This window comes from Panulirus ornatus, chromosome 71 (genome assembly GCF_036320965.1).
Source record: "Panulirus ornatus isolate Po-2019 chromosome 71, ASM3632096v1, whole genome shotgun sequence".
NCBI classification, from domain to species: domain Eukaryota; kingdom Metazoa; phylum Arthropoda; class Malacostraca; order Decapoda; family Palinuridae; genus Panulirus; species Panulirus ornatus.
The window spans coordinates 6435515-6447663 of record NC_092294.1 but is presented as its reverse complement, the minus strand read 5'-3'; the positions used below and the strand labels follow the sequence as shown (position 1 = coordinate 6447663).

Genomic DNA, 12149 nt, shown 5'->3' with positions numbered 1-12149 from the left:
TGCTCTTATTCACATTTATTCTCAACTTTCTCCTTTCTTACAGTTTTCGAAACTCAGTCACCAACTTCTGCGGTTTCTCTTTCTAATCAGCCAGTAGAGCTGTATCATTGACAAACAACAACTGACTCACTTCCCAGGCCATCTCATCCCCAATAGACTGCATACTCGGCCCTCTCTCCAAAACTCTTGCATTCACCTCCCAAACCACTCCATCCATAAACAAATTAAACAACCATGGGGACTTCACACACCCTTGTGGCAGACTGTCCTTCAGTGGGAACCAGTCACTCTCCTCTCTTACTACATCCTTGGTAAAAACTTTTCACTGGTTCTAGCAACTTACCTCCCTCACCATATTCTCTTAAAACCTTCCACACAGCATCTCTATCAACCCTGTCATATGTCTTCTCCGGATCCATAAATGCTACATACAAATCTATTTGTTTTTCTAAGTATTTCTCACACACATTCTTCAAAGCAAACACCTGATGCACGCATCCTCCACCACTTCTGAAACCATACTGCTCTTCCCCAATCTGATGCTCTGCACATGCCTTCACCCTCTCAATCAAAACCCTCCCATATAATTTCCCAAGAATACTCAACAAACTTATGCCTTTGTAGTTTGAACACTCACCTTTATCCCCTTCGCCTTTGTACAGTGGCACTATGCTTGCATTCCACCAATCCTCAGGCACTTCACCATGATCCATACATACATTGAATGTTCTTACCAACCAGTCAACAGCATCACCCTCTTTTTTAATAAATTCTGCAGCAATACCATGAAAACCTGCCACCTTGCCGGATTTTATCTTCCGCAGAGCTTACACTACCTCTTCTCTCTAAACCAAACTATTCTCCCAGAGCCTCTCACCTCGCACCCCATGCCGACCAAAGCATCCTGTATCTGCCACTCTATCACAAAACACATTCAACAAACCTTCAAAATACTCACTCCCTCTCTTTTTCACTTCATCACTACCTGTTATTACTTCCCCACTTTCCCCCTTCACTAATGTTCCCATTTCTTCTCGTCTTACACACGTTACTTACCTTCTTCCAAAACATCTTTTTATTCTCCCTAAAGTTTAATGATACTCTCTGACTCCAAATCTCATTTTCCCTCTTTTTCAACCCTTGCACCTTTCTCTTGACCTCCTGCCACTTTCTTTTATACATCTCCCAGTCATTTGCATTCCTTCCTTGCAAGTATCGTCCAAACACCTCTATTTTCTCTTTCACTGACAACTTTACTTCTTCTTCCCACCACTCACTGCCCTTTCTAATCTGCCCACCTCCCACCTTTCTCATGCCACATTCATCTTTTGTGCAAACCATCACTGCTTCCCTAACTACTTCGCATTTCTCACCCACTCCACTCGATGTCATTTGTACTTACCTTTTGCCATTCTGCACTCACTCTCTTATGGTACTTCCTCACAGAATTCTCCTTTCCAAGCTCACTTACTTTCACTACTATCTTCACCCCAACATTATCTTCTTTTTTGAAAACCCCTACAAATATTCACCTTTGCCTCCACAAGATAGTGATCAAACATCCCTCCAGCTGCCCCTCATAGCACATTTACATCCAGAAGGCTCTCTTTTACATGGCTATTAGTTAACATGTAACCCAGTAATACCCTTTGACCGTCTTTCCTGCTCACATATGTATACTAATGTATATCTCTCTTTTTAAACCAAGTATTCCCAGTCACCTGTCTTGTTTCAGCACACAAATCCACAAGCTCTTCACCATTTCCATTCGTGACATTGAGTACCCCATGTACACCAGTTGTACCCTCAACTGCCACATTACTCATCTTCACATTTAAATCACCCATCACTAAAACCCAGTCTCTTGCATCAAAGCTGCTGACACACTCACTCAGATGCTCCCAAAACACTTGCCTCTCATGATCTTTCTTCTCTTGACCACATGCATAAACACCAATAATCACCTATCTCTCTCGATCTTTTTATTTATTTATGTATTATACTTTGTCGCTGTCTCCGGCGTTAGTGAGGTAGCGCAAGGAAACAGACGAAAGAATGGCCCAACCCACTCATATACACATGTATATACATACACGTTCACACATGCACATATACATACCTATACATCTCAACACATACACACACAGACATATACATATATACACATGTACATAATTCATACTGTCTGCCCTTATTCATTCCCATCGCCACCCCACCAGACATGAAATGAAAACCCTCTCCCCCATACGTGCATGAGGTAGCGCTAGGAAAAGACAACACAGTTCCCTTTCCACATCCAGGCCCCACAAAACTTTCCCTGGTTTACCCCAGACACTTCACATGGCCTGGTTCAATCCATTGACAGCATGTCGACTCCGGTATACCACATTGTTCCAATTCACTTTATTCCTTGCACGCCTTTAACCCTCCTGTATATTCAGGCCCCGATCACTCAAAATCTTTTTCACTCCATCTTTCCACCTCCAATTTGGTCTCCCACTTCTCGTTCCCTCCACCTCTGACACATGTATCCTCTTGGTCAGTCTTTCCTCACTCATTCTCTTCATGTGACTAAACCATTTCAAAACACCCTCTTCTGCTCTCTCAACCACACACTTTTTATTACCACACATCTCTCTTGCCATTTCATCACTTACTCAGTCAAACCACTTCACACCACATATTGTCCTCAAACATCTCATTTCCACCACATCCACCCTCCTCCACAAAACTATCTATATCCCTCACCTTGCAGTCATACAACATTGTTGGAACCCCTATTCCTTCTAACATACCCATTTTTGCTTTCCAAGGTAACATTCCTGACTTCCTCCAGCTTTTCTCCATTCAAACCTACCTCCCAATTGACTTGTCCCTCAACCCTATTGTACCTAATAACCTTGCTCATATTCTCATTTACTCTCAGCTTTCTTCGTTCACACACTTTACCAAACTCAGGCACCAGCTTCTGCAGTTTCTCACCCGAATCAGTCACCAGTGCTGTATCATCAGCGAACAACAACTGACTCACTTCCCAAGCTCTCTCATCCACAACAAAGTGCATACTTGCCCCCCTTTCCAAAACTCTTGCATTCACCCCCTAACAACCCCATCCATAAACAAATTAAACGACCATGGAGACATCACGCACCCCTGCCTTAAACCAACATTCACTGAGAACAAGTCACTTTCCTATCTTCCTACACGTACACATGCCTTACATCCTCGATAAAAACTTTTCACTGCTTCTAACAATTTACCTCCTACACCATGTATTCTTAATACCTTCCACAGAGCATCTCTATCAACTCTATCATATGCCTTCTCCAGATCCATAAATGCTACATACAAACCCATTTGCTTTTCTAAGTATTTCTCACATACATTCTTCAAAGCAAACACCTGATCCACACACCCTCTACCACTTCTGAAACCACACTGACCTTCCCCAATGTGATTCTCTGTACATGCCTTCACTCTCTCAATCAATACCCTCCCATAAAATTTCCCAAGAATACTCAACAAACTTATACCTCTGTAATTTGAGCACTCTTTTTTATCCCATTTGCCTTTGAACAATGGCACTATGCAAGCATTCTGCCAGTCCTCAGGTACCTCACCATGAGCCATATATACATTGAATAACCTTACCAACCAGCCAACAATACAGTCACCCCCCTTTTTCAATAAATTCCACTGCAATACCATCTAAACCCACTGACTTACTGGCTTTCATCTTCCGCAAAGCTTTTACTACCTCTTCTCTGTTTACCAAATCAATCTCCCTAACCCTCTCACTTTGCACACCACCTCGACGAAAACACCCTATATCTGCCACTCTATCATCAAACATTCAACAAACCTTCAAAATACTCACTCAATCTCCTTCTCACATCACCACTACTTGTTATCACCTTCCCATTACCCCCCTTCACTAAAGTTCCCATTTGTTCCCTTGTCTTATGCACTTTATTTACCTCCTTCCAAAACATCTTTTTATTCTCTAAAATTTAATGATACTCTCTCATCCCATCTCTCATTTGCCCTCTTTTTCACCTCTTGCACCTTTCTCTTGACCTCTTGCCCAGTGATCTGCATTATTTCCCTGCAAAAATGTTCCAAATGCCTCTCTCTTCTCTTCTACTAATAATCTTACTTCTTCATCCCATCACTAACTACCCTTTCTAATCTGCCCACCTCCCGTGCTTCTCATGCCACAAGCATCTTTTGCACAAGCCATCACTGCTTTCCTAAATACATCCCATTACTCCCTCACTCCCCTTACATCCTTTGTTCTCACCTTTTTCCATTCTGTGCTCAGTCTCTCCTGGTACTTCCTCAGACAAATCTCCTTCCCAAGCTCACTTACTCTCACCACTCTCTTCATCCCAACATTCTCTCTTCTTTTCTGAAAACCTCTACAAATCTTCACCTTCGCCTCCACAAGATAATGATTAGACATCCCTTCAGTTGCACCTCTCAGCACATTAACATCCAAGAGTCTCTCTCTTATGCACCTATGAATTAACATGTAATCCAATAACACTCTCTAGCCATCTCTCCTACTTACATACATATACTTATGTATATCTCTCTTTTTCAACCAGGTATTCCCAATCACCAGTCGTTTTTCAGCACATAAATCTACAAGCACTTCATCATTTCCATTTACAACACTGAAACCCCATGTACACCAATTATTCCCTTAACTGCCCCATTACTCACCTTTGCATTCAAATCTTTTATCACTATAACCCGGTCTTTCTCGATCTACTTTCAGTTTTACCCACAACAGTTTAGAATTTTCTTTCTTACACTCTATCACATACTTCCACGACTCCTGCTTCAGGAGTAGTGCTATTGCTTCCTTAGCTCTTGTCCTCTCACCAACCCCTGACTTTACTCCCAAGACTTTCCCAAACCACTCTTCCCCTTTACCCTTGAGCTTTGTTTCACTCATATTATCATACTCTTCACTTTATCATTTTCTTATAAGTGGTAATTAAACAAGCTTTTATTTTTTTTTTTACTTGTTTTAGACAGGACTAAGGTGTCTTCTTCTTTTGAGTGTGTTTGTTTTTATGTAGTTATCAACATGGTATTGGTAAAAAGCAATCTTTGTCATATTAGATGACTAGAAAATTAATGATATGAGAGAAATAATGTAAAAATTAATTTAACCTCTTCAGATGTGTGAAAGTGTGAAGACTTGATGCATAAAGGTGAAAAGTTGTGGGAAGAAAGACAAAAGAAGTTAGAGAATTACATTTTTGTAGTTTGAATAAAGGACGTATTGTTCAGTCTGTGTGTGTTAGTTTCCACCATGGAAAGCAGCAGCTAGGCATTTGGTATGGACCTAGGCCTTGATGGCTGGTAGACATACTGACAACTTATGAGAGGGGCAACTGAAATAGATATTAAAAGCATATTGCATTTGGCAATTAATGACAATATGCATTGCAGACAGCAAAATTTGGTTGCAAAAAGTTGGTCACAGACGATCAGAAGTAGGAATGGCACACTCAGACAGTCAAGAGAATCCTGTATTATGAAACAGATCCTAATAAGAATGCATTTTGTATTAACAGAAACAACCACAAGGCTGTAAGAAATCACATAACGTGGTTTTCGCAAGGGTTTTCAGCACTAAGGAGGAGAAGACATCTTCTTCAGCCACAGAAACAGAGTAGGTTGTGAAATTACTCGTTTAGTTTTGTTTATACCCAATATACCTTTTTTTTCTCTGTAGCAATTTGGCACATGCATGATCTCAAAAATCTCTCTAGTCCTACTTGAACATGTATTCACTATCTTTCCATTCTGCCATTCTACCCAGTCATGTACCATTTTAGTCATTATTCCTGCATTAATTCATGGATGGTAAGGCATGCTGTTTTATATGGCTTAGAATCTGTGTTTATTATATTTTGTAAATTTATACAGCTGCAGAGTTTACTTCATCTAATCTTGATATCTTGCCCAGTGTGCTAAAGTGAAAGTTTCCTTGCTAATAAAGAACTTTTTCCACATTGAACACCATGTTAAGTCATCTTTTAAGACTAAAGTCTCCATTCACATCACTGTCATTACACACAAAACATTTTCAGTGCACACACTCAAAGATTACTCTGGTGGCATTTTTAAACAACAAATGACCCCCCCTCTGCATTTCAGCAATTCTTCCATGATCATTGATTTTTATACCAACATATCATCTTTACTATTTTATCCATCACCATTCATTTGACTTGACCATACTATCTTTAAAGCATTCTTCTATGTGCATTTCTAATTCTCTTTATCAAATGACATGTCTTCCTTTGATCAATATTTGCTCTTAATCTTATTCTGGTGATACTATGTTAGTTATTTGTTTTTAACTGCTCATAGTGTTTACTTATCTAAACCTACAGAAGCTCAAGTTTCACATCTATACATCAGAGTTGGGTCCATCCAGGACAGGTAGGATATGAAAAATACAGTATTCATGGAGTCAAACATTATGTGAATTTTGGATTTTTACAGGTTTTAAAGATATGGAACACAGATATTTATCTCTATGTATCATACCTTTAACAGAGTGTTTTGTTTACCTAATGCAGGTTCTAGATATTTGTTTATGACTCATGAATATGCACTGCATCAATACCTTGACATATGAATCCCCAAATTATGAATTTTTACAGTTGTGAAATTTTTGATTAGAGACAGTGTCTCAATTTCTGAATAAGAACTCTGTAATTACAAACTGTTTTCAACACTTCTGATTGATTTGTGGATGATTTACTATATTAAGACAGTTTTGACAGCATTGCTAAGTCTCTGAAAAGTCAAGGACAGATTCATGGATGGTGTGTGGGAAAAAATCTGGCTAGAGCATTTTAAACACTTTAAAGGTCTTCCCAAAACAGATCACACTGTGAAGGAGCTATTGGATCTCGCCTGTCATGTATGTTATACAGGGGTAGAAGATAATGGTATCAAATTGTTAGAATCCACTGCTCTTTCTTTCTTGTGGGAAAGCCACTTTTGATGTGACTTCCTTGCTGTGATTAGTGTCAGCTATGCTTGTGATGTTTGGTTTAATCCTATCCTTTTGATCTTTAATGAAATGGGAGCTCCATATTTTGGTAGGCTCCTTAGTGAGTCTACCGGTGTGTTTTAGTCAAAAGATGCTGCCAGTGTTGAGCAGACCCATCCCCCTCCATAAGTACCCTTCAAAATAAGTCTCAATCTCATCTAGAGACATTTAATGTAAACACTTGGAGTATATGCAATAAAATTTCATGAATTAGAGAATAGCATTGAAAGGAAATTATATGATTGTCATTCCTGAATAGAAAGTTCCTTGCTCAATATTCAGTTCTAGGTTACACCCTGTTTAATGGGAAAGGGAAAAAATATAGGTGGTGTCATGTTCTTTGTTAAAGCTCTTGATTGCAGCAGTAAAAAATGTTACAGCCATCAAGAATTTTAACTTCATTTTTGTGGAAATTAAAGACAAACTTCATAAGAAAAAATAGACCTCTTCACAGACACCAGAGGCAGAAATTTGTAATGAAAGAGATTCTGTTGTGTTAGATTTTATCATACTGGTATCTAAATGGGGAGAATCCTTTTCCGGTAGACTCAGACATGGACTCGACCTAAATTTGCTTGATAGTGCCCAAATCCAGTTAGTCGAAAAACGTACTTGTGACAAGAACATATTAGATTTAGCTCTAACTACTAATAGAGATGTTAATAATGTTGAAGTATGGAAAAGTATGGTATACATAATTGTCGACAAATTACGCAGTCAATACAGTATATAATGTTGGTCAGTATGACCGCCGGAAAAGAATACCTGATTTTAGATATGCAGATGTTAATGATCTTTGCAATGCTTTGATAGGCAAATATAGGATGAATGATATGGTCAATGAGAACGAGATGAACATAGCTTGGAAAAGCTTTAGTAAAACCTGTAAAGCATTAGGGGAAATATATGTGTCAATGTGTAGTAGACGGTCTATTTTTAAGAGGAAGCCAAGTTGGTGGAATGGTGACTTATAAGAGTATCTGTCCTTTAAGAACTAGCTGATAAGAAGTGTATGTTACTGAAATTAGCAAAAGAAGCCTTATAGAGTTTTACAGTTATGTTAGAAGCAGGAGAGTCATTGCCCAGTCATTTGGTCCATTAATTACAGAAAACTTTGTTTTGGTTTAAGATAATGAAGCCATGGCAGAAATCTTAAATGGCATATTTGTATCTGTATTTATGATTGAAGACACAATCCATGTCCCAGATCTGTTTCAATGATAAGAGAGAAGAGCATTCTTCAGCAAATTGATGTAAAAGCTGAAGATGTACTATCAACAGTAAACCGGATGAAAATAGAGAGAATGACTGGCCAAGATAAGTTTTATGCGACTACAATGAAAGAGGCAAAAGATAAGATAGTTAAACCCTTGACCACTAGTTTCAGTAAGTCATTTGCTATGGAAAGAGTTCCAGATGAATGGCAGTTTGCCAATTTAACATCAGTTTTCAGAAGAGGTAATAAGTCAATGCTCCAAAGTTATCTTCAGTTAGCTTAACGTTTGTAATTAGAAAACTTACAGAAGCTACCATTTGAGATAGAACTGTAAACCATTTAGAGGACCAGCACATATTCAACAAATCTCAATATGGTTTTCAATTAATTCACTCATGTCAAACACATCTGCTTGATTTCTTTTATGATAAAATCAACATATATGATGTAAATAGATTAGTTAATGTCACTTATCTAAATTTTCAAAAAGCATTTGTTGGTATTCCACATTGAAGATTATTTGCAAAAATTTTGTCGTGTGGCATTGATGAAGTTGTGCTTTGGTGGTAGGGAACATGGTTGACTGGCCATAAACAAGCAGTTGTCATCAATAGTCAAGCCTCAGAATGATTATACATAACAATAACCTTGCTCTTATTGACATTTACTCTTGACTTTCTCCTTTCACATGCTTTTCCAAAATCAGTCACCAACTTTTGCAGTTTGTTACTCGAATCAACCACCAGTGCTGTATCATCAGTGAACAACAACTAACTAACTTCCCAGACCCTCTCATCCCAACAGACTGCATACTTGCCTCTCTCTCCAAAACTCTTGTATTCACCTCCTTTACCACCCCATCCATAAACATTAAGCAACCATGTGGACCACAGACTGACCTTCACTGGGAACCAATCACTCTCCTCTCTTCCTACTCATACTTTTGCCTTACATTTTTGCTTAAAACTTCACACTGCTTCCAGCAACTTACTTTTCATACTGTACACTCTTAAGACCTTCCACAAAGCATCTCTATCAACCTTATCATAAGCCTTCTTCAGATCCATAAATGCCAGATACAAGTCCATCTGTTTTCTAAGTATTTCTCACACACATTTTTCAAAGCAAACACCTGATCCACATATCCTCTATCACTTCTGAAACCACACTGCTCTTCCCCAATCTGATGCTTTGTACATACCTTTACCTTCTCAATCAATACCCTTCCATACAATTTCCCAGGAATACTCAACAGACGTATGCCTCTGTAGTTTGAACACTCACCTTTATCCCCTTTGCCTTTTTGCAATGGCACTATACATACATTCTGCCAATTCTCAGGCACTTCATCATGATAAATACATACATGGAATATCCTTACCAACCAATCAACAACACAGTCATCCCCTTTCTTGATAAATTCAACTGCAATACCATCCAAACCAGCCGCCTTGCCGGATTTCTTCTTCCGCAAGGCTTTCACCACCTTTTCTCTCTTAATCAAACCTTTCTTCCTGACCCTCTTTGTATTTGTATTTATTTATTTATTTATTATTTTATTTTGCTATGTCGCTGTCTCCCGCATTTGCGAGGTAGCACAAGGGAACAGACGAAAGAAATGGCCCAACCCACTACCATACACATGTATATACTTACACGTCCACACACGCAAATACACATACTCATACATCTCAATGTACACATATATATACACACACAGACATATACACACATACATATATATTTGTTCTTTGTATTATTTTTGAATTTATGCACTCCATCTGCAGTTTTGATTTACTTGGAACTCTTTTGGGTTTCCTTTAGCATCCTGCTCACTTACTCAAAACTGAAAACTCGTTGCAATCCTCAGCCTACCCCATGAATATGTTTTCTTGATGATCCCATTCTCTTCGAATTCCATTCAAGAATTCCATAAAATAGCCCCTTTCTTCTCAGAATTGCATGCTTTACTTATTCCCTAAGAAGTTATCCCTTTTAATTCCCAGCATAGTGGGACATAACAAATGACCTCTTTATTAGAACAATAGAAAGTTTGAAGATCCACTCTTTGTTGTTTTCTCTGCACTTTGACTTGCCTCTGTGATTATGTGCAAAAAATTCTGATTGTGTTTATTGTGAAGACTGTAATATTATGTATGCATGATAGAGTTTTTTTTATGTGACTGTGTTTGTAGGTAAATTTCAAGTCATATGTTTCATTTTGTATATTTTTTCATCAGAGTTGATATTGGACCGGGTACGTGGACAGAGATCTACCATGGGATACTCTCCACCCAGATAAGGATGATAAAAATGTTCTCTCTCTCCACTTCATGTCTGGGACTTATGGTGCAGCCAATCCTTTTACAAGTTAGTAGATCACTTTGTACTTAAAATTTTGTGAACAATGAGTTATTTGATAAGATGTGTCATCTTGGGGGAATGGGCAAGAGTATTGTTCATGTATCTCCTGCAGATCTAGGTGATTGAAAGGGGCAGGACTTAAAATGTTGGTAATCGAGAAGATGAATCAGAAAAAATGCAGGGAAGAGCATAAAAGGAAGGTAACTGAAAGCTTTCATGGAATTACAGTGACTTTATGGATGCCGTCATGTATGAATGAGGTGTTTAAGATGTTTAGAGAGATACTATTAAAGGTTGTAGAATTAGTAGTTGCATACAAGGTCATGAGATATAGGAATAAAAAGGGCAGTGCAAGGTGGACAAAAGAGATTCGAAATGCTGTGGAAGAGAAGAAAAAGTTATATGTTAGATTGCTCAATAGAATGTACCAGTGGAAGCTCAGCAAAGAGGAGGGAAGAATATAAAATGTGTAAGTGGAATGTTAAGAAGCTGATAGAGGAAAGCAAAGAAAGAGTAGATGAAGATTTCTGAAGAAAATTAAGTGAAAAGTTTTGGGATGATAAGAAACCACACTGGAATTAAATTAAAAAGGAAAGAGGTGGATGTAATAGTGGAAATGTCAGTGTGAGAAGTATGGAAGGGGAGTTACTGAATCAAAAGGAAGATGGAAAGGGTATTTTCAAGAGGCAGCAGTTGTTACATGCATGGGTATGGAGAATGGAGGGAAGAGAATACAAGTGCATGGGTCTATAGATAAGAGGGAGGTAAGAAGAGTGCTAATGAGGTTGAAGGTAGGAAAGGCACAAGGAATGGTTGAAATGATGAGTTATGAAGGAGAAATTGTGATAGAGTGGATGCATCTGATGTGTAATTTTGCATGGAAACAAGATTGTGCCTGAGGATTAAGTGAAAGCTGTTATTGTTACTTAATTTAAAGGAAAGGGTAATGATATATGTAGCATTTATAGAGGAATAAGTCTGTTAAGTATAATAGTAAAAGTGTATGCAAGAATGTTAATTTGTAGAGTAATGGAAGTGACTATGCAGAATAAGTGAAGAGCAAGAGGGTTTTAGGAAAGGGCTTTTATGGATCTGAAGAAAGCGTATGACAGAGTCGAGTGGAATGCTTTGTGGTTTATGTTAAGGATATACAGTGTAGAGGGACAACTGTTGGATGGTGTGAAAGCCTTCTAAAGAGGAGCAAATGTATCTATATGTAAGAGTTAATGGAAAATTGCATGAAAACTTTGTAATACATGTAGATGTGAGGCAGGGTTGTGTGATGTCATCACAGTGACTGAGTTTGGAAAAGTGTGAGAAAGGAGAAAGTTGAGAGTAAGTGTGAATAAGAGTAAGGTTATTAGGTTCAATAGGGTTAAGGGAGGAGGTAATTGGGATGTAAGTTTGAATGGAGAAAAATTGGAAGAAGCAAAGTGTTTTATATATCTGGGAGTAGACTTATCAGTGGATGGAACCATGGAAGCGGAA

General features: G+C 38.4%; 1 protein-coding gene across 1 annotated transcript in view; it reads left to right on the top strand.

Moving 5' to 3' along the window:
* The window catches only part of LOC139747903 (transmembrane protein 70 homolog, mitochondrial), a 71564-nt gene that overhangs the window by 10353 nt on the left and 49062 nt on the right, over positions 1-12149 (top strand). Inside the window, exons 3-4 of the mRNA XM_071660370.1 lie at positions 5589-5686; positions 10538-10667. Coding sequence (XP_071516471.1) covers positions 5589-5686; positions 10538-10667 — 228 coding nt within the window. The remainder of the gene's footprint in view (positions 1-5588; positions 5687-10537; positions 10668-12149) is intronic.